This window comes from Mugil cephalus, chromosome 8 (assembly GCF_022458985.1).
Source record: "Mugil cephalus isolate CIBA_MC_2020 chromosome 8, CIBA_Mcephalus_1.1, whole genome shotgun sequence".
NCBI classification, from domain to species: Eukaryota; Metazoa; Chordata; class Actinopteri; order Mugiliformes; family Mugilidae; genus Mugil; species Mugil cephalus.
The window spans coordinates 5,544,455-5,566,287 of NC_061777.1; the positions used below are offsets into that span (position 1 = coordinate 5,544,455).

At 44.9% G+C, this 21,833-nt stretch overlaps 1 protein-coding gene and 4 long non-coding RNA genes across 6 annotated transcripts; all 5 read right to left on the reverse strand.

The window, feature by feature from the left end:
- Positions 1-2,065: 2,065 nt before the first annotated feature.
- LOC125011742 lies at positions 2,066-2,573 on the reverse strand. Its single transcript, XR_007113218.1, has 3 exons — positions 2,430-2,573; positions 2,282-2,334; positions 2,066-2,178 (listed from the first exon to the last, which is right to left on the reverse strand). It is a non-coding gene; the product is annotated as an uncharacterized LOC125011742 (long non-coding RNA).
- A 5,010-nt stretch (positions 2,574-7,583) lies between these two features.
- Positions 7,584-7,897, reverse strand: LOC125011746. Its single transcript, XR_007113222.1, has 2 exons — positions 7,760-7,897; positions 7,584-7,675 (listed from the first exon to the last, which is right to left on the reverse strand). It is a non-coding gene; the product is annotated as an uncharacterized LOC125011746 (long non-coding RNA).
- Positions 7,898-8,444: 547 nt separating this feature from the next.
- On the reverse strand, positions 8,445-8,946 carry LOC125011743. The gene is made up of 3 exons (XR_007113219.1): positions 8,807-8,946; positions 8,659-8,711; positions 8,445-8,555 (listed from the first exon to the last, which is right to left on the reverse strand). It is a non-coding gene; the product is annotated as an uncharacterized LOC125011743 (long non-coding RNA).
- A 4,143-nt stretch (positions 8,947-13,089) lies between these two features.
- On the reverse strand, positions 13,090-19,226 carry LOC125011741 (adhesive plaque matrix protein-like). Of its 2 annotated transcripts, none has more exons than XM_047591020.1 (4): positions 19,119-19,226; positions 13,928-13,980; positions 13,270-13,824; positions 13,090-13,186 (listed from the first exon to the last, which is right to left on the reverse strand). In XM_047591020.1, exons 1-3 carry the CDS (start codon positions 19,133-19,135, stop codon positions 13,310-13,312), a joined length of 585 nt encoding a protein of 194 aa, XP_047446976.1. In that variant the 5' UTR covers positions 19,136-19,226; the 3' UTR covers positions 13,090-13,186; positions 13,270-13,309. The 2 variants fall into 2 exon arrangements, with proteins under 2 accessions (XP_047446976.1, XP_047446975.1); XM_047591019.1 differs by lacking the exon at positions 19,119-19,226 and adding an exon at positions 14,078-14,236.
- On the reverse strand, positions 17,789-18,157 carry LOC125011744. The gene is made up of 2 exons (XR_007113220.1): positions 17,968-18,157; positions 17,789-17,883 (listed from the first exon to the last, which is right to left on the reverse strand). It is a non-coding gene; the product is annotated as an uncharacterized LOC125011744 (long non-coding RNA).
- Positions 19,227-21,833: the final 2,607 nt, after the last annotated feature.

Below are 21,833 nucleotides of genomic sequence, written 5' to 3' on the forward strand. Positions count from 1 at the left end.
CAGTGAGCGGTAGTTGTGTGGACAGAAAAGCCTTGTTGATGTGAGAGGTCAGAGGAGACTGGTTGGAGATGATAGAAAGGCAACAGTAACTCAAATAACCACTGGTTGCAACCAAGGAATGCAGAATACCATCTCTGAATGCACAACACGTCCAACCTTGAAGAAGATGGACTACAGCAGCAGATGACCACACTGGGGCCACTCCTGTCAGCTAAGAACAGGAAACTAAGACTACAGTTGACACAGGCTCACCAACACTGGACAATAGAAGATTTGAGAAATGTTGCCTGGTCTGACGAGACTCGATTTTAGCTGCAACATTCGGATGGCAGGGTCAGAATTAGGTGTAAACAACATGAATATATGGATCCATGCTGCCTTGTATCAATGGTTGGATTTCAATAAAAAAAAATTAAGTGATACAGTTGTGGCCCAATCCTGTTATTAACCAAAATACACTGATCAGACATAAAATGACCATCTTCCTAATATTGTGCAGGTCTCCCTGCATATAAACAGGGCCTCAAAAACAGCTGTGATTAATCAGAGAATGGACATGGGCCTTCTGAGGGTGTCCTGTGGTATTACTGTGGTTAGTGGGGGACATGGGGTTATAAGGGTTGAGGGAAGGGTCCTCTGTAGATGACAGTTTGGGATCTAGTGCTGTTCATGCTTGCTTCACTTTGAGAAGTTCAGTAATCTTGAGCTCCATCTAATGGCAGGACACAGACATTCCACATCATTAAATGCGCCACCATTTTCCCAAATGACTGCTTGGAAGACCAGCATTCTGTCCAGCTCATCGTGAAACCCAGTACACCAAGACAATGATCTTAGTCGTGACTAAGATGGATTTGCCACATAGTGGAAAGCCTCTCATTGAGAAGAGCGCGTTTCCTTATCTGGGGATTTGAAATGTATAAGCAGTGACATTGCACTCAGATGGTCAGAAACAGGACTAGAGGAAATTTGTGTTGCACAACCGCTTGAAATCATATCCACCTATGCCAGTGGAGAAGATCACTGGTCTTTACAGCAAAGAGCCAATGTGTTCCCATCCCCAAGTAAACCTCAAATCATGAAAGCAGGTCTAATCCCTAAACAGTGTAGCAGGAGCCTACAGGTTCTCTAGCCTTCTGTTGGAGCCCACTCCCAATTCACCTACCCATTGAGCGGCATCAGAATTTTACTACATAGCCGTTGCAACTCAAGCAGAAAGGAATAAAATCTCAGTCATTTACACATTTCATGCATTGCATTTTTATTTTTCCACGAGTCAGCTCAAAAGTGTCCACATTTAAGACATTGCTCTTCTGGAGGTGTTGGGTCTGAAATGACAGAGACATACAATTAGTGTTGCTGGCCTTTTTTTACAGGTTGTAGGTGAAGGTTAACAATTAAACAGGTACCAACCAGTCCATCACAGAACATCCCATCTGCTCTTGTTAGATCGCTAGCCCTTTTTACTGGGTTTTGCGATTAAAGGCCTGGGCTCGTAGTAAGGTCCTTGGTTCTGAGTGTCGGGCCAGGCCGGGTAGTAAGGTCCCTGGCCCTGGCCCTGGCCCTTGGAGGGGTGGAAGTAAGGTCCCTGGGCCTTGGCCTTGGAGGGGTAGTAAGGTCCCTGGGGCACAGGCTTGGGGTGGTAGTAAGGTCCCTGGGCCTGGGGCCAGGCTGGGTAGTAAGGTCCCTGGGGCACAGGCTTGGGGTGGAAGTAAGGTCCCTGGGGCACAGGCCTGGGGTGGAAGTAAGGTCCCTGGGGCACAGGCCTGGGGTGGTAGTAAGGTCCCTGGGCCTTGGCCTTGGCCTTGGCGGGGTGGTAGTAAGGTCCCTGGGCCTGGGGCACAGGCTTGGGGTGGTAGTAAGGTCCCTGGGCCTGGGGCACAGGCTTGGGGTGGTAGTAAGGTCCCTGGGCCTGGGGCACAGGCTTGGGGTGGTAGTAAGGTCCCTGGGCCTGGGGCACAGGCTTGGGGTGGTAGTAAGGTCCCTGGGCCTGGGGCACAGGCTTGGGGTGGTAGTAAGGTCCCTGGGCCTGGGGCACAGGCTTGGGGTGGTAGTAAGGTCCCTGGGCCTGGGGCACAGGCTTGGGGTGGTAGTAAGGACCCCCAGAGCGAGGCATCTGGAGCAGTGGCTGGGGTTCGGGCTCATAGTGCAGCTCCTCAGACTGAGCCTGGTAGGAAGCTGAAAACAAATGCAACTTCTCATTAGCCTTATCACAAAAATACAAGTCAGTCATCTGAATAAAAATGTTGCCTCTAGATAAGATACCATGTTGTAACCTTACATTTTGTACTTGCATGAAGCTCTCCAGCAAAGAGCAGCCATGGCAGCACAACACTAGAAAAAGAACAAAAGTTGTGAACTGACCATCCTGGCCAATTTAAAAATCAAAGTCATTTTTACTTGCACAGAAATAATCATTTGAAAATTACCATATAAGGAGGTTCATGTCTTCCACCAGGAACGTAACCAAAGCTAAGCTGAAAGGCCACTCTTTGTCTTTGTCTTTGTCTTTTGCTGGCCTGACACAACAGCTTTGATCTCTCTCTTTTCTCAAGGGTGCAGTGACAAGATTATTCCAGTGCATCTCATTTATATTGTTGTTACAGCTAAACAAAGCTCTAGCTTCCTAACTGATTGGCTGGCGACAGGTGAAATCAATGGAGCTAGATTAATCATGATGGACAGGTGTTAACACTTCTTTTCTTGACGTGGATTGTGTGCGACACAGATTGTATGTGTGATATTTTAAATTTCATTTCAGGATTGAAGAAAAAGCCACCAATTCATTCATTTTAGGTTTAAAACATAAAAATTACACATGTAGGTTCTCCCTGTCCTTTGCTAGCTCTACATCATGAACGTAATGTTTTAAGTGGTTAGTGCAGTTTTTTGTTTGTTTCTGTCTTTCTTTTTTGCTCTGTTCACTGTGGTTTCGCTGAATACAGCAGGATGCTGCAATGATGGACACGAGCTATCAGGAGATGCTAAGAAGGCCAGAAATAAAAAATTACAGAGACGTATTGACATTCTAGGTGAGCTAGCATTTTCCAGTCCTCTTCGACATACTTTCCCAGAGTTAGTCTTTCAGCACTCTTGAGAGAACATTGTCAGAACAAATAAGGAAACAAACACATGTACATGTGACATTAACACACACTCATGGTGAGAATTTGAACATGGGTCTCTATTTTTCATGTAGCAGACTAACAGTGAGTGATGTGCTGTTGTTGGATCAAATCAGAGTGTAGGTTCTGAACGTGCAATTTTACAAATGCAATAGCAGTGGATAGCCAGTAGATGGAGCCCAGCATATACAAGTAAAATGAGTGGTGCTGTTTGAGGACTCAAAGCTTCATCAGAGTCAATGACACTGTCATTCCACAAACACTGGTGAATAAACTGTCATTACTTGGATTATCCTCATCTCTCTGTAACTGGATTTTGGACTTTTTGACCAATAGGCTACAGTCTATTATAATCAATAGGACCACATCCTCATCCATCATCCTTAACACTGGCTCCCCCAAGCTTCATTCTCAGCCCGCTATACACTCCTGACACGCAACTGCACTAGGCGCACTATCAAAAGACCCTGTCAACCTGTATACCTGTCCAACAACTTCACCTGGAGGAATAACAATGACTGTCGTTAAAAAGCCCAATCAACACCTGTATTTCTTTAGTAAACTGAAGCGAGCAGGGTTGAACTCCAACATCTTCAGGTCATTCTACAGGTGTGTGGTGGAGATTTACTGTCACTGCAGCTGCAGAAAAGGAGGCTCTACAGCAGGTGGTGAAGTCTGCACAATGGACCATCGACTGCAGCTCACCACCCATTCCAGACATCTACACCAGCATGCGCAGATAGGGCAATGAGAGACCCCCACATGGGCTGTTTGACCCAATGTCCAACTACCACTCGACCGAATAGCAGTTTTTAACCTGAAAACGTGTTATATATGGAAGTAATATATATATATGTGATAAATGACAGTCAAGTACATTTATTGCAATGAAATGTGTAACAAGGTAAAAAACATTGTAGAATCTAAGTATGGATCCATTTTCCAGGAGGGATGAACATGCAACATCATATATAGACAAGCAACTTAGACTAAAAGCTCAAGAAGAGTGCATGGCATATTTATAATGCACACCCAAACACATATATGCAGTTGTAAGGTAAATGTCCATGGACAGTACGTCATGTTTTTTCTTTTATACTATGACCCACAGTCTATATGTAGCAATAATACAGTTCCCCCACAGGGAACATAAAGGTTTCACAAAAGGAGACTGCGATCTGCTGAACTGCCGACCGTCAGCGGGACTAAGAAGATGCTGAGGAGGCCGGGAGGGTGTCATGTGAGACTATGTGAGACAAATGGAGTCACGTTAAGTTCAAAATGAATTAAAGATGTTGCTCTGAGCAGTTATTTAATCTAGTGACACACGGACCAAAACAAGACTTCACGAGACAATGCGATTAGCTACAGTGTTGTGCTCTCAGTCATACTTCATTCACTCAAACAATAATAAAAGTTATAATTTGCTACCTCCTAGAATAGAATGGAATAGAATAGAAAAATACTTTATTCATCCCCTGGGGGAAATTCATGTAATACACACATGCACACACAAACTCATATTCAGCGTCGACAGAGATGAACAATAAATAAATAACTATTACAATTAATAGTAATACTGAGTAAACTTTTTTTAGTAATAGTATTAGTATTATTACGAGTAATAATAATAACGTGTTTAGTGGTTCTAAATCCAAGGATTAAGAGATTAAGCAAGTATGGATTTGTGAGGATTTGAAAATAACATATGGAAGAACTATAATAATAATAATAATAATAATAATAATAAGAGTCGACGCCCGAGGGCTGTTTTATGTACCGAAATGTCTCAAAAAAATAAAAAATAAATAAATAAAGTAAAATAAATCAATCATATAGGAAACCTCTCGAAAAGGGCCCCACATCAATCCCACCTCACGTTCACATGTGTGATGTTAACGGTCTGCTGAAACTGAGGGAGAATGAAGAGGAAAAAAAAAATAGAGATTGAAGAAGAAAGAAAGAAAGTGGTAAGTGGAGCAGACAATGATATAAGCATAACATTACCAGTAAATGACTACTGTTATTGAACAAATGGTGTTAGTTTGTGTGAGACCGACCTGTGCTAACATTAGCTTCAGAACATGACCACTGTATAAAACTGACGCTAACGCTAATTTACGCGAATGTCAGCTGCTGTTCAAGTGTCTCCCTGGTACGTTAGTCTAACGCTAAGTTTGAAACGTAAAAACGGTGACATTGTTAGGTTAATTACTTCACATTCGTTTAGTTTGCAAGCCAGTATTTGTTGTAAAGTTTAGGCTACTTGTTGTACTTCAACTTGCTGTGTCTGTCTGCTGTGTGGACACGGTTGTTTGTCGAAGTACAAACATGTTTGGAGTGATTTGCATGGAAAAACAACACTTAAGCATTAATCTATGAATGCTATGTCAGCAATGAAAAATGAAAGCTTTGTCCAAGATAAACAATTAAAAATCTCTCTCTTATCTCTCTTCGGGATCATTACTTAAATTTATGACTACAAAACAGACAGCTGTGCCCCTACCAAATGCTGAAGATGAAAACCATAAGTCCAGTATTCCACCCTAATTGATAACATTTGCCACGCCCTCTAAAGATTCATTATGACAATATACACTGTTTATTTTTTTTTTTTTTGTCATATCAGTACCAGGAAAAAACTCCTACTGTGCGACAGTGGTCACATCGAGCGCCCATTCAAAGTGATAATACTGATGACTGTAAGCTCAATACATCCTGCTTCAATTGATAACATGTGACATGCCCTGTAACAATTCTTATTCTTCTATTTACCCTTTTATTGTTGTTGTTTTTTTTCATAGCAGTTCCAGCAACATCCACCTCCAGCAGGACAGCAACTCCTACCCCTCATCATGACGTGTCACCTGCTACTAAAACAGGTTTTATTTATGTTATTTATATTTTTATTTTATATTTATATGATGCCAGGCTATTTACAATGTACTGTAACAACCTTGTTGTTACTAAGTTATTTATTTTGTTTTTATTGTTCTTTACCATTGTACTTGTATGGCTGCAATTCAATGCATTTAGGCTTGTAGAGGTGATCAAGACAATTTGCTCAAGTTCAAACCGAGCATCAGAAAGACTTTGAACGTGGTATGGTTGTTGTTACCAGACAAGCTGGTCTGAGTATTTCAGAAACTGCTGATGTGCTGGGGTTTTCACACACAACCATCTCTAGGGTTTACAGAGAATGGTCCGAAAAAGAGAAATTATCCAGTGAGCGGTAGTTGTGTGGACAGAAAAGCCTTGTTAATGTGAGAGGTCAGAGGAGACTGGTTGGAGATGATAGAAAGGCAACAGTAACTCAAATAACCACTGGTTGCAACCAAGGAATGCAGAATACTATCTCTGAATGCACAACACATCCAACCTTGAAGAAGATGGACTACAGCAGCAGATGACCACACTGGGGCCACTCCTGTCAGCTAAGAACAGGAAACTAAGACTACAGTTGACACAGGCTCACCAACACTGGACAATAGACGATTTGAGAAATGTTGCCTGGTCTGACGAGACTCGATTTTAGCTGCAACATTCGGATGGCAGGGTCAGAATTAGGTGTAAACAACATGAATATATGGATCCATGCTGCCTTGTATCAATGGTTGGATTTCAATAAAAAAAATTAAGTGATACAGTTGTGGCCCAATCCTGTTATTAACCAAAATACACTGATCAGACATAAAATGACCATCTTCCTAATATTGTGCAGGTCTCCCTGCATATAAACAGGGCCTCAAAAACAGCTGTGATTAATCAGAGAATGGACATGGGCCTTCTGAGGGTGTCCTGTGGTATTACTGTGGTTAGTGGGGGACATGGGGTTATAAGGGTTGAGGGAAGGGTCCTCTGCAGATGACAGTTTGGGATCTAGTGCTGTTCATGCTTGCCTCACTTTGAGAAGTTCAGTAATCTTGAGCGCCATCTAATGGCAGGACACAGACATTCCACATCATTAAATGCGCCACCATTTTCCCAAATGACTGCTTGGAAGACCAGCATTCTGTCCAGCTCATCGTGAAACCCAGTACACCACAGACAATGATCTTAGTCGTGACTAAGATGGATTTGCCACATAGTGGAAAGCCTCTCATTGAGAAGAGCGCGTTTCCTTATCTGGGGATTTGAAATGTATAAGCAGTGACATTGCACTCAGATGGTCAGAAACAGGACTAGAGGAAATTTGTGTTGCACAACCGCTTGAAATCATATCCACCTATGCCAGTGGAGAAGATCACTGGTCTTTACAGCAAAGAGCCAATGTGTTCCCATCCCCAAGTAAACCTCAAATCATGAAAGCAGGTCTAATCCCTAAACAGTGTAGCAGGAGCCTACAGGTTCTCTAGCCTTCTGTTGGAGCCCACTCCCAATTCACCTACCCATTGAGCGGCATCAGAATTTTACTACATAGCCGTTGCAACTCAAGCAGAAAGGAATAAAATCTCAGCATTTACACATTTCATGCATTGCATTTTTATTTTTCCACGAGTCAGCTCAAAAGTGTCCACATTGAAGACATTGCTCTTCTGGAGGTGTTGGGTCTGAAATGACAGAGACATACAATTAGTGTTGCTGGCCTTTTTTACAGGTTGTAGGTGAAGGTTAACAATTAAACAGGTACCAACCAGTCCATCACAGAACATCCCATCTGCTCTTGTTAGATCGCTAGCCCTTTTTACTGGGTTTTGCGATTAAAGGCCTGGGCTCGTAGTAAGGTCCTTGGTTCTGAGTGTCGGGCCAGGCCGGGTAGTAAGGGCCCTGGCCCTGGCCCTTGGAGGGGTGGAAGTAAGGTCCCTGGGCCTTGGCCTTGGAGGGGTAGTAAGGTCCCTGGGGCACAGGCTTGGGGTGGTAGTAAGGTCCCTGGGCCTGGGGCCAGGCTGGGTAGTAAGGTCCCTGGGGCACAGGCTTGGGGTGGAAGTAAGGTCCCTGGGGCACAGGCCTGAGGTGGAAGTAAGGTCCCTGGGCCTTGGCCTTGGCGGGGTGGTAGTAAGGTCCCTGGGCCTGGGGCACAGGCTTGGGGTGGTAGTAAGGTCCCTGGGCCTGGGGCACAGGCTTGGGGTGGTAGTAAGGTCCCTGGGCCTGGGGCACAGGCTTGGGGTGGTAGTAAGGTCCCTGGGCCTGGGGCACAGGCTTGGGGTGGTAGTAAGGTCCCTGGGCCTGGGGCACAGGCTTGGGGTGGTAGTAAGGTCCCTGGGCCTGGGGCACAGGCTTGGGGTGGTAGTAAGGTCCCTGGGCCTGGGCACGGCTTGGGGTGGTAGTAAGGTCCTCGGGCCTGGGGCACAGGCTTGGGGTGGTAGTAAGGTCCCTGGGCCTGGGGCACAGGCTTGGGGTGGTAGTAAGGACCCCCAGAGCGAGGCATCTGGAGCAGTGGCTGGGGTTCAGACTCATAGTGCAGCTCCTCAGACTGAGCCTGGTAGGAAGCTGAAAACAAATGCAACTTCTCATTAGCCTTATCACAAAAATACAAGTCAGTCATCTGAATAAAAATGTTGCCTCTAGATAAGATACCATGTTGTAACCTTACATTTTGTACTTGCATGAAGCTCTCCAGCAAAGAGCAGCCATGGCAGCACAACACTAGGAAAAGAACAAAAGTTGTGAACTGACCATCCTGGCCAATTTAAAAATCAAAGTCATTTTTACTTGCACAGAAATAATCATTTGAAAATTACCATATAAGGAGGTTCATGTCTTCCACCAGGAACGTAACCAAAGCTAAGCTGAAAGGCCACTCTTTGTCTTTGTCTTTGTCTTTGTCTTTTGCTGGCCTGACACAACAGCTTTGATCTCTCTCTTTTCTCAAGGGTGCAGTGACAAGATTATTCCAGTGCATCTCATTTATATTGTTGTTACAGCTAAACAAAGCTCTAGCTTCCTAACTGATTGGCTGGCGACAGGTGAAATCAATGGAGCTAGATTAATCAATATGGACAGGTGTTAACACTTCTTTTCTTGACGTGGATTGTGTGCGACACAGATTGTATGTGTGATATTTTAAATTTCATTTCAGGATTGAAGAAAAAGCCACCAATTCATTCATTTTAGGTTTAAAACATAAAAATTACACATGTAGGTTCTCCCTGTCCTTTGCTAGCTCTACGTTATGAACGTAATGTTTTAAGTGGTTAGTGCAGTTTTTTGTTTGTTTCTGTCTTTCTTTTTTGCTCTGTTCACTGTGGTTTCGCTGAATACAGCAGGATGCTGCAATGATGGACACGAGCTATCAGGAGATGCTAAGAAGGCCAGAAATAAAAAATTACAGAGACGTATTGACATTCTAGGTGAGCTAGCATTTTCCAGTCCTCTTCGACATACTTTCCCAGAGTTAGTCTTTCAGCACTCTTGAGAGAACATTGTCAGAACAAATAAGGAAACAAACACATGTACATGTGACATTAACACACACTCATGGTGAGAATTTGAACATGGGTCTCTATTTTTCATGTAGCAGACTAACAGTGAGTGATGTGCTGTTGTTGGATCAAATCAGAGTGTAGGTTCTGAACGTGCAATTTTACAAATGCAATAGCAGTGGATAGCCAGTAGATGGAGCCCAGCATATACAAGTAAAATGAGTGGTGCTGTTTGAGGACTCAAAGCTTCATCAGAGTCAATGACACTGTCATTCCACAAACACTGGTGAATAAACTGTCATTACTTGGATTATCCTCATCTCTCTGTAACTGGATTTTGGACTTTTTGACCAATAGGCTACAGTCTATTATAATCAATAGGACCACATCCTCATCCATCATCCTTAACACTGGCTCCCCCAAGCTTCATTCTCAGCCCGCTATACACTCCTGACACGCAACTGCACTAGGCGCACTATCAAAAGACCCTGTCAACCTGTATACCTGTCCAACAACTTCACCTGGAGGAATAAAAATGACTGTCGTTAAAAAGCCCAATCAACATCTGTATTATTTGAGTAAACTGAAACGAGCAGGGTTGAACTCCAACATCTTCAGCTCATTCTACAGGTGTGTGGTGGAGATTTACTGTCACTGCAGCTGCAGTGCAACCCATTCCAGACATCTACACCAGCATGCGCAGATAGGGCAATCAGAGACCCCCACCACCCTGCACATGGGCTGTTTGATCCACTGTCTTCTGGAAGAAGATTCCACTGCTACACTTTTGGCTTGAAATGCTGCTGCTGCTCCACTGCTGCTATCTCACCACTTTTCATTGTATGTAATTTGTCAGTTATATTTATGTTACATGCATCTATTTTAGGAGCGGGCCGCACAGCAGCTCAGTGGTTAGCGCTGATATCTCCCAGCGAGAAGGTCCGGGTTCAAGTCCAGCTTGGGCTTTTCTGGGTGGAGTTTCCATGTTCTTCCTGTGTACACGTGGGTTCTTTCCAGGTACTCTGGCTTCCTCCCTCCTCCAAAGATATGCTCGTTAGGCTGATTGGTGACTCTAAACTGACCCTTGTGAGTGCAAATGGTTCCTTGTCTCTATTAGCCCTGCGATAGGCTGGCGACCTGTCCGGCGTGTACCCCGCCTCTCACCCGATGACAGCTGGGATATGTTATGACCTGCTCCTTTAGGTCACAACAAAGAAGGGAGGGCCACACAGAAAGACCAGTTTTAAGCAATGACGTTTCTGCCAAACATAACAAATGATTACAATAATCTAATAAAGAAGTATGAGGTATGAAGTCAGTAATCGGTGTGAGATGAACATGTTGGATGTAGTGAAAGCCATGCGTGCGGAGGCCTGTATCACGAAGTAGGATAACGGGCTTAGCGAGGTAACTTCAGGGGTAAGCCTGGGTTTCCGGTATCACGAAGCTGGATTAATTCTTATCAAGCTACGTTACCATGGTAACTTACTCTGAAACCGCAAACCTGCTTCAGGTCAGGCTAACTTTCAGGATTTATCTGAATCTGATAAAAGGCTCCACCCACTGGCCAATCAGCTTTTTCGGGAAAGAATCACGTGCCCTTTCATTGAAGACCCGATTGAGATTGGAGTCCAAATCGCAAGAAGAGCGTTACAGTGTGAATGCATCTTCCAGGAGATAATCACACAAAGAAGAGGATATTTTAGCTATTGTCCCTGCTCAGCTCAAACACAGCTTAAAATCAGGATAATTTCATTCAGGCCAACAACTTGATGTAAGATGTAATTGTGGCATCAGCTTCCATCTTTATTGTAACCCATGTAACATTATAGTATTAAGAAATCCAACTCCCCAGATGAAATTATATTTTTGTGCTTGGTTTTTATCTGCTCCCACGTTCTTTTTACTCCAGAGGGGTTACATCTGGAGGAATGACACTAATTGTCATACACGCGATTCATCTAGGCAGCGCAGTGATTGGGTGGCTTTGTTAAATGTAAACTAATTGAGCCATTGATGTGTAATTTGTTCATTTATTTAATCTCCAATCCTTTACCATGCCTTATGGCGTCTCTTCAATGCAGCCGCAGCGTTTGACTTTTCGAGATTTCGAGTGAGATTTACTTTGTTTTCTTCATATTTGAGGAGCAGTCTTTGCTCCTTTTTGCTGGCGGCGCTCATGATTGTGATTGGTCTGCTGCCTTGAACCCGCCCTTATACGTGCGCGTTCACCGATTCACAACAAGACAAACCTGAACTGAGTTAGCGGCTCATGATACGTTTATCCAAATCGTCATTGTTCTGGATAGGTTCAGCTGGATAAGTTGGAGTAAAACCGGATAAGTTGAGCTTGCTTCATGATACAGGCCTCAGGTGGGAGAGAGCTAATAACTGAGGAAGTCTAGCTTTTTTAGACGCCACCCCAGTTGTAGCCTGCCTGCAATCACGGGTGGAGGCGGAGCCTCCCAACAGCAGAGGCAGAGCGTCACTGCATGGATGGACCTGGCCAAAAGGCCCTACAAAGCAGCAGTGAAATCAGTCAAGCCAGCACCTAAAAAAAGAACACATACAGCCAAACGGCCATGGCCGTCACAGATAGGCTCCAGCAACCCTCTGTGACCCTAGTGAGAATTAAGTGGTATGGAAGATGAGATTTTAGTAGTGATTTCATTTGTATTTACTGAGCCTTATTTATCACAGCAAAACCACCACCGAGTCCAATTTTGGAGGTCCAAATCTTTTTTTGCCTATACGCTTTCATTGAAAACTTGTAATTATATGGAGATAATGTGATAAATGACAGTCAAGTACATTTATTGTAATACCATGAACAATCCTGTTATGAACCAAAATACCCTGATCAGACATAACATTATGATCACCTTCCTAATATTGTGCAGGTCTCCCTTGTGACTCAGAATGGACATGGGCCTCCTGAGGGTGTCCGGTAAGAGAACGCGGTTAGTGGGGGATATGGGGTTATAGGGGTTGAGGGAAGGGTCCTCTGTGGATGACAGTTTGGGATCTAGTGAGTTTGGAGCATGTGCTGTTCATGCTTGCTTCACTTTGAGAAGTTCAGTAATCTTGAGCTCCATCTAAAGGCAGGACACGGGTGTGCCACATTAAATGCACCATTTTCCCAAATGACTGCTTGGGAGACCAGCATTCTGTCCAGCTCATTTTTAGAGTTTGTGGTGAAACCCAACATGCCACAGAAAATGAGTTTAGTTTTGACCAAGAGGGACTTGCCACATATTGGAAAGTGCTTTTCCTTTCATTTATCTGGAGATTTGACATGTATAAACAGTGACATTGCACTCAGATGGGCAGAAACAGGAATAGAGGAAATTTGTGTTGCACAACCGCTTGAAATCATATCCACCTATGCCAGTGGAGAAGATCACTGGTCTTTACAGCAAAGAGCTAAAGTGTACCCATTTTAAGAGTTCTCATCCCCAATTAAACCTCAAGACATCTTGAAACCAGGTCTAGAGTCTACACAGTAGTGTAGGGGTAGCCCACTCCCAAATCACCTACCAATCGAGTGGCATCAGAAGTTTTACTATATAGCCGTTGCAACTAAAGCAGAAAGGAACAACGTCTGTCATTTACACATTTCATGCATTGCTTTTTTATTTTTCCACGAGTCAGCTCAAAAGTGTCCACATTGAAGACATTGCTCTTCTGGAGGTGTTGGGTCTGGAATGACAGAGACATACAATTAGTGTTGCTGGCCTTTTTACAGGTTGTAGGTGAAGGTTAACAATTAAACAGGTACCAACCAGTCCATCACAGAACATCCCATCTGCTCTTGTTAGATCGCTAGCCCTTTTTACTGGGTTTTGCGATTAAAGGCCTGGGCTCATAGTAAGGTCCTTGGGTCTGAGTGTTGGGCCAGGCCGGGTAGTAAGGTCCCTGGGTCTGAGTGCCGGGCCAGGCCGGGTAGTAAGGTCCCTGGGTCTGAGTGCCGGGCCAGGCCGGGTAGTAAGGCCCCTGGGTCTGAGTGCCGGGCCAGGCCGGGTAGTAAGGCCCCTGGGTCTGAGTGCCGGGCCAGGCCGGGTAGTAAGGCCTCTGGGTCTGAGTGCCGGGCCAGGCCGGGAAGTAAGGCCTCTGGGTCTGAGTGCCGGGCCAGGCCGGGAAGTAAGGCCTCTGGGTCTGAGTCCCGGGCCAGGCCGGGAAGTAAGGCCTCGGGGCCTGAGTGCTGGGCCAGGCCGGGTAGTAAGGCCCCTGGGCCTGAGTGCTGGGGTGGTAGGAAGGACCCCCAGAGCGAGGCATCTGGAGCTGCGGCTGGGCCTGGGGCTCATCATGCAGCACCTGAGACTGGGGCTCGTCGGAAGCTGAAAACAAATGCAACTTCTCATTAGCCTTATCACAAAAATACAAGTCAGTCATCTGAATAAAAATGTTGCCTCTAGATAAGATACCATGTTGTAACCTTACATTTTGTACTTGCATGAAGCTCTCCAGCAAAGAGCAGCCATGGCAGCACAACACTAGGAAAAAAAATTCAAAGTTGTGAACTGACCATCCTGGCCAATTTAAAAATCAAAGTCATTTTAACTTGCACAGAAATAATCATTTGAAAATTACCATAGAAGGAGGTTCATGTCTTCCACCGGAAACGTAACCAAAGCTAAGCTGAAAGGCCACTCTGTCTTTTGCTGGCTCTGTCTTTGATCTCTCTCTTTCCTCAAGAGTACAGTGGCAAGACTATTCCAGTGCATCTCATTTATATTGTTGCAACAGCTAAACAAAGCTCCTGCTTCCTAACTGATTGGCTGGCGACAGGTGAGATCAATGGAGCTAGATTAATCATGATGGACAGGTGTTAAGACTTCTTTTCTTGACGTGGATTGTCTGCAACACAGATTATGTGTGTGATATTTTAAATTTAATTTCAGGGTTTAAGAAAAAGCCACCAATTCATAAATAAGGAAACATACACATGTACATGTAACATTAACACACACTCATGGTGGGAATTTGAACGTGGGTCTCTATTTTTCATGTAGCAGACTAACAGTGAGTGATGTGCTGTTGTTGGATCAAATCAGAGTGTAGGTTCTGAACGTGCAATTTTACAAATGCAATAGCATTAGACAGCCAGTAGATGGAGCCTGGCAAGTCAAGGCTTCATCAGAGTCAATGACACCATCATTCCACAAACACTGGGGAATAAACTGTCAGTACTTGGATTATCCTCATATCTCTGTAACTGGATTTTGGACTTTTTGACCAATAGGCTACAGTCTATTATAACCCTTTATACTGGCTCCCCCCAAGGCTGCATTCTTGGCCCGCTATACACTCCTGACACAGGACTGCACTAGGCGCACTATCAAAACAACCTCATAGTGAAATCTGCAGACAGTACGGTGCTGGGGCTAAATACAATGAGGCAGCTTATAGGGAGGAGGTGGATGAACTTGGAAGGTGGTGCAGGGAGACCAACCTTGTCCTCAACATTGAGAAGACCAAAGAGATGGCGGTGAATTGCCAGAAGATTGGCACTATCCACCCTCCTCTTCACACCGGTGGTACACCTGTGGAAATGGTCACCAGCTACAAATACCTCAAAGTGTACCTGTCCAACAACTTCACCTGGATAACACAATGACTGTCGTTAAAAAGTCTGATCGACATCTGTATTTCTTGAGTAAACCAAAGCGAGCAGGGTTGAACTCCAACATCCTCAGCTCATTCTACAGGTGTGTGGTGGAAATTTACTGTCTCACTGCAGCTGCAGAAAAGGAGACTCTACAGCAGGTGGTGAAGTCTGCACAAAATGGAAAATCGGCTGCAGCTCACCACCCATTCCAGACATCTACACCAACATGAGCGGATAGGGCAATGAGAGACCCCCACCACCCTGCACATGGGCTGTTTGACCCACTGTCCACAGCAACCCGACCGAATTGCAGTTTTTAATCTGATACTGTAAGACTGGTACTTACTGAGCCTTATTTATTATCACACCAGGACCTGAGTCCATGAATGAGTCCCATTTTGGAGGCCAAAATAATTTTTGCCTGTATGCTTGTCATTGAAAACTTGTTATAATTATATGGAGATAATATATATATGTGATAAATGACAGTGAAGTACATTTATTGTATCACCATGAACAATTCTGTTCATTATAAGGCTCAGTAAATACAAATGAAATCACTACTAAAATCTCATCTTCCATACCACTTAATTCTGACTAGGGTCGCAGAGGGTTGCTGGAGCCTATCTGTGACGGCCATGGCCGTTTGTCTGTATGTGTTCTTTTTTAGGTGCTGGCTTGACTGATTTCACTGCTGCTTTGTAGGGCCTTTTGGCCAGGTCCATTCATGCAGTGACGCTCTGCCTCTGCTGTTGGGAGGCTCCGCCTCCACCTGTGATTGCAGGCAGGCTACAACTGGGGTGGCTTCTATAAAAGCTAGACTTCCTCAGTTATTCGCTCCCTCCCACCTGAGGCCTGTATCATGAAGCAAGCTCAACTTATCCGGTTTTACTTCAACTTATCCAGCTGAACCTATCCAGAACAATGACGATCTGGATAAGCGTATCATGAGTCGCTAACTCATCCAGGTTTGTCTTGTTGTGAATCGGTGAACGCGCATGTATAAGGGTGGGTTCCAAGGCAGCAGACCAATCACAATCATAGGCGCTGATCCCCCAGCAAAAAGGAGCAAAGACTGATTCTCCTCAAATATGAAGAAAACAAAGTAATTCTCACTCGAAATCTCGAAAAGTCAAACGCGGCGGCTGCATTGAAGAGACGCCATAAGGCATGGTAAAGGATCAGAGATTAAATAAATGAACAAATTACACATCAATGGCTCAATTAGTTTACATTTAACAAAGCCACCCAATCACTGCGCTGCCTAGATGACTCGCGTGTATGACAATTAGTGTCATTCCTCCAGATGTAACCCCTCTGGAGTAAAAAGAACGTGGGAGTTTCGTGCAATATTTTACCATGTAAATAGTACTGTGTAATATACACTCACCAGCCACTTTATTAGGTACACCTGTTCAATTGCTTGTGAACACAAGTAACTAACCATCCAATCACATGGCTGCAGCTCAATGCATTTAGACATGTAGAGGTGATCAAGATAACCTGCTGAAGTTCAAACCGAGCATGAGAATGACTTTGAACGTGGTATGGTTGTTGGTACCAAACAAGCTGGTCTGAGTCTTTCAGAAACGGCTGATCCACTGGGATTTTCATGCACAACCATTTCTAGGGTTTACAGAGAATGGTCCGCCTTGTTGATGTGAGAGGTCAGAGGAGAATGGGAAGACTGGTTGGAGATGATAAAAAGGCAACAGTAACTCAAATAACCACTGGTTGCACCCAAGGAATGCAGAATACCATCTCTTAAGAACAGGAAACAGACTACAGTTGGCACAGGCTCACTAACACTCGGCAATAGAAGATTGGAAAAACGTTGCCTGGTCTGACGAGACCAGGCAGAATTAGATGTAAACAACATGAAAGCATGGATCCATCCTACCTTGTATCAACAGTTGGATTTCAATAAAAAAAATAAAGTGATACAGTTGTGGCCCAATCTTGTTAACCAAAATACACTGAGCAGACATAACATGACAACCTGCCTAATATTGTGCAGGTCTCCTTTGTGACTCAGAATAGACATGGGCCTATAAGGGTTGAGGGAAGGGTCCTCTGTGGATGACAGTTTGGGATCTAGTGAATTTGGAGCTTGTGCTGTTCATGCTTAATTACTTTGCTTTTTGAGACAGCTTGAGCTCCATCTAATGGCAGGACACAGACATTCCACATCATTAAATGCGCCACCATTTTCCCAAATGACTGCTTGGAAGACCAGCATTCTGTCCAGCCAATTTTTTTTTTTTTTAAGTTCGTGGTGAAACCCAACATACCACAGACAATGATCTTAGTCATGACTAAGAGGGATTTGCCACATTTGGAAAGCAGTTTTCCTTTCAGTTGTCTGGAGATTTGACATGTATAAACAGTGACATTGCACTCAGGTGGTCAGAAACAGGACTAAAGGAAATCTGTGTTGCACAACCGCTTGAAATCATATCCACCTATGCCAGTGGAGAAGATCACTGGTCTTTACAGCAAAGAGCCAATGTGTTCCCATCCCCAAGTAAACCTCAAATCATGAAAGCAGGTCTAATCCCTAAACAGTGTAGCAGGAGCCTACAGGTTCTCTAGCCTTCTGTTGGAGCCCACTCCCAATTCACCTACCCATTGAGCAGCATCAGAATTTTACTACATAGCCATTGCAACTCAAGCAGAAAGGAATAAAATCTCAGTCATTTACACATTTCATGCATTGCATTTTTATTTTTCCACGAGTCAGCTCAAAAGTGTCCACATTGAAGACATTGCTCTTCTGGAGGTGTTGGGTCTTTAATGACAGAGACATACAATTAGTGTTGCTGGCCTTTTTTACAGGTTGTAGGTGAAGGTTAACAATTAAACAGGTACCAACCAGTCCATCACAGAACATCCCATCTGCTCTTGTTAGATCGCTAGCCCTTTTTACTGGGTTTTGCGATTAAAGGCCTGGGCTCGTAGTAAGGTCCTTGGGTCTGAGTGTCGGGCCAGGCCGGGTAGTAAGGTCCCTGGGCCTGGGCCTGGGGACTGGGTTGGAAGTAAGGTCCCTGGGCCTGGGCCTGGGCCTGGGCACTGGGGAGGTAGTAAGGTCCCTGGGCCTGGGCACTGGGGAGGTAGTAAGGTCCCTGGGCCTGGGCCTGGGGCCCGGGCTTGGGGAGGTAGTAAGGTCCCTGGGCCTGGGGCCCGGGGAGGTAGTAAGGTCCCTGGGCCTGGGGCCCGGGCTTGGGGTGGAAGTAAGGTCCCTGGGCCTGGGCCTGGGGCCCGGGCTTGGGGTGGAAGTAAGGTCCCTGGGCCTGGGCCTGGGGCCCGGGTTGGTAGTAAGGTCCCTGGGCCTGGGCCTGGGGCCCGGGCTTGGGGTGGTAGTAAGGTCCCTGGGCCTGGGCCTGGGGCCCGGGCTTGGGGTGGTAGTAAGGTCCCTGGGCCTGGGCCTGGGGCCCGGGCTTGGGGTGGTAGTAAGGTCCCTCGGCCTGGGCCTGGGGCCCGGGCTTGGGGTGGTAGTAAGGTCCCTCGGCCTGGGCCTGGGGCCCGGGCTTGGGGTGGTAGTAAGGTCCCTGGGCCTGGGGCCCGGGGTGGTAGTAAGGTCCCTGGGCCGGGGCCTGGGGCCCGGGATTGGGGTGGTAGTAAGGTCCCTGGGCCTGGGGCCAGGCTGGGTAGTAAGGTCCCTGGGCTTGAGTGTTGGGGTGGTAGGAAGGACCCCCAGAGCGAGGCATCTGGAGCAGTGGCTGGGGTTCGGGCTCATAGTGCAGCTCCTCAGACTGAGCCTGGTAGGAAGCTGAAAACAAATGCAACTTCTCATTAGCCTTATCACAAAAATACAAGTCAGTCATCTGAATAAAAATGTTGCCTCTAGATAAGATACCATGTTGTAACCTTACATTTTGTACTTGCATGAAGCTCTCCAGCAAAGAGCAGCCATGGCAGCACAAGCCTAGAAAAAAAATAAATGAAAGTTGTTAACTGACCATCCTGGCCAATTTAAAACCAAAGTCATTTTAACTTGCACAGAAATAATCATTTGAAAATTACCATAGAAGGAGGTTCATGTCTTCCACCAGAAATGTAACCAAAACTAAGCTGAAAGGCCACTCTTTGTCTTTGTCTTTTGCTGGCCTGGCACAACAGGTTTGCGCTCTCTCTTTTCTCAAGGGTGCAGTGACAAGATTATTCCAGTGCATCTCATTTATATTGTTGCTACAGCTAAACAAAGCTCTAGCTTCCTAACTGATTGGCTGGCGACAGGTGAAATCAGTGGAGCTAGATTAATCATGATGGACAGGTGTTAAGACTTCTTTTCTTGACGTGGATTGTCTGCAACACGGATTGTGTGTGTGTGATATTTTAAATTTAATTTCAGGATTTAAGAAAAAGCTACCAATTCATTAATTTTAGGTTTAAAACATAAAAATCACACTTGTAGGTTCTCCCTGTCCTTTCCTAGCTCTACGTTATGAACGTAATGTTTTAAGTGGTTAGTGCAGTTTTTTGTTTGTTTCTATCTTTCTTTTTTGCTCTGTTCACTGTGGTTCACTGAATACAACAGGATGCTGCAATGATGGACACGAGCTATCAGGAGATGCTAAGAAGGCCAGAAATAGATGTATTGACAATCTAGGTGTGCAAGCATTTTGCAGTCCTCTTCAGCCTTTGACATAGTTTCTCACAGTTAGGCTTTTAGCACTCTTGAGAGAACATTGTCAGAACAAATAGGGAAACATACACATGTACATGGATGGAGATAATATATATATGTGATAAATGACAGTGAAGTACATTTATTGTATCACCATGAACAATTCTGTTCATTATAAGGCTCAGTAAATACAAATGAAATCACTACTAAAATCTCATCTTCCATACCACTTAATTCTGACTAGGGTCGCAGAGGGTTGCTGGAGCCTATCTGTGACGGCCATGGCCGTTTGTCTGTATGTGTTCTTTTTTAGGTGCTGGCTTGACTGATTTCACTGCTGCTTTGTAGGGCCTTTTGGCCAGGTCCATTCATGCAGTGACGCTCTGCCTCTGCTGTTGGGAGGCTCCGCCTCCACCTGTGATTGCAGGCAGGCTACAACTGGGGTGGCTTCTATAAAAGCTAGACTTCCTCAGTTATTCGCTCCCTCCCACCTGAGGCCTGTATCATGAAGCAAGCTCAACTTATCCGGTTTTACTTCAACTTATCCAGCTGAACCTATCCAGAACAATGACGATCTGGATAAGCGTATCATGAGTCGCTAACTCAATCCAGGTTTGTCTTGTTGTGAATCGGTGAACGCGCATGGATAAGGGTGGGTTCCAAGGCAGCAGACCAATCACAATCATGGGCGCTGATCCGCCAGCAAAAAGGAGCAAAGACTGATTCTCCTCAAATATGAAGAAAACAAAGTAACTCTCACTCGATTTCGAGTTCGAATTTCGAAAAGTCAAACGCGGCGGCTGCATTGAAGAGACGCCATAAGGCATGGTAAAGGATCAGAGATTAAATAAATGAACAAATTACACATCAATGGCTCAATTAGTTTACATTTCACAAAGCCACCCAATCACTGCGCTGCCTAGATGACTCGCGTGTATGACAATTAGTGTCATTCCTCCAGATGTAACCCCTCTGGAGTAAAAAGAACGTGGGAGTTTCGTGCAATATTTTACCATGTAAATAGTACTGTGTAATATACACTCACCAGCCACTTTATTAGGTACACCTGTTCAATTGCTTGTGAACACAAGTAACTAACCATCCAATCACATGGCTGCAGCTCAATGCATTTAGACATGTAGAGGTGATCAAGATAACCTGCTGAAGTTCAAACCGAGCATGAGAATGACTTTGAACGTGGTATGGTTGTTGGTACCAAACAAGCTGGTCTGAGTCTTTCAGAAACGGCTGATCCACTGGGATTTTCATGCACAACCATTTCTACGGTTTACAGAGAATGGTCCGCCTTGTTGATGTGAGAGGTCAGAGGAGAATGGGAAGACTGGTTGGAGATGATAAAAAGGCAACAGTAACTCAAATAACCACTGGTTGCACCCAAGGAATGCAGAATACCATCTCTTAAGAACAGGAAACAGACTACAGTTGGCACAGGCTCACTAACACTCGGCAATAGAAGATTGGAAAAACGTTGCCTGGTCTGACGAGACCAGGCAGAATTAGATGTAAATAACATGAAAGCATGGATCCATGCTGCCTTGTATCAACAGTTGGATTTCAATAAAAAAAATAAAGTGATACAGTTGTGGCCCAATCTTGTTAACCAAAATACACTGAGCAGACATAACATGACAACCTGCCTAATATTGTGCAGGTCTCCTTTGTGACTCAGAATAGACATGGGCCTATAAGGGTTGAGGGAAGGGTCCTCTGTGGATGACAGTTTGGGATCTAGTGAATTTGGAGCTTGTGCTGTTCATGTTTAATTACTTTGCTTTTTGAGACAGCTTGAGCTCCATCTAATGGCAGGAAACAGACATTCCACATCATTAAATGCGCCACCATTTTCCCAAATGACTGCTTGGAAGACCAGCATTCTGTCCAGCTCATCTTTAGAGTTCGTCGTGAAACCCAGTACACCAAGACAATGATCTTAGTCGTGACTAAGATGGATTTGCCACATAGTGGAAAGTCTCTCATTGAGAAGAGCGCGTTTCCTTATCTGGGGATTTGAAATGTATAAGCAGTGACATTGCACTCAGATGGTCAGAAACAGGACTAGAGGAAATTTGTGTTGCACAACCGCTTGAAAT

Excerpts from the sequence above, each read along its gene's own strand:
- LOC125011741 (XM_047591019.1), bottom strand. The coding sequence starts at position 14,211 with ATGCACTGGAATAGTCTTGCCACTGTACTCTTGAGGAAAGAGAGAGAT. Across the intron at positions 13,981-14,077 it reads GACATGAACCTCCTTCTATG|TGTTGTGCTGCCATGGCTGC; the intron begins GTAATTTTCAAA and ends TTTTTTTCCTAG. Across the intron at positions 13,825-13,927 it reads GCTTCATGCAAGTACAAAAT|CTTCCGACGAGCCCCAGTCT; the intron begins GTAAGGTTACAA and ends ATTTGTTTTCAG.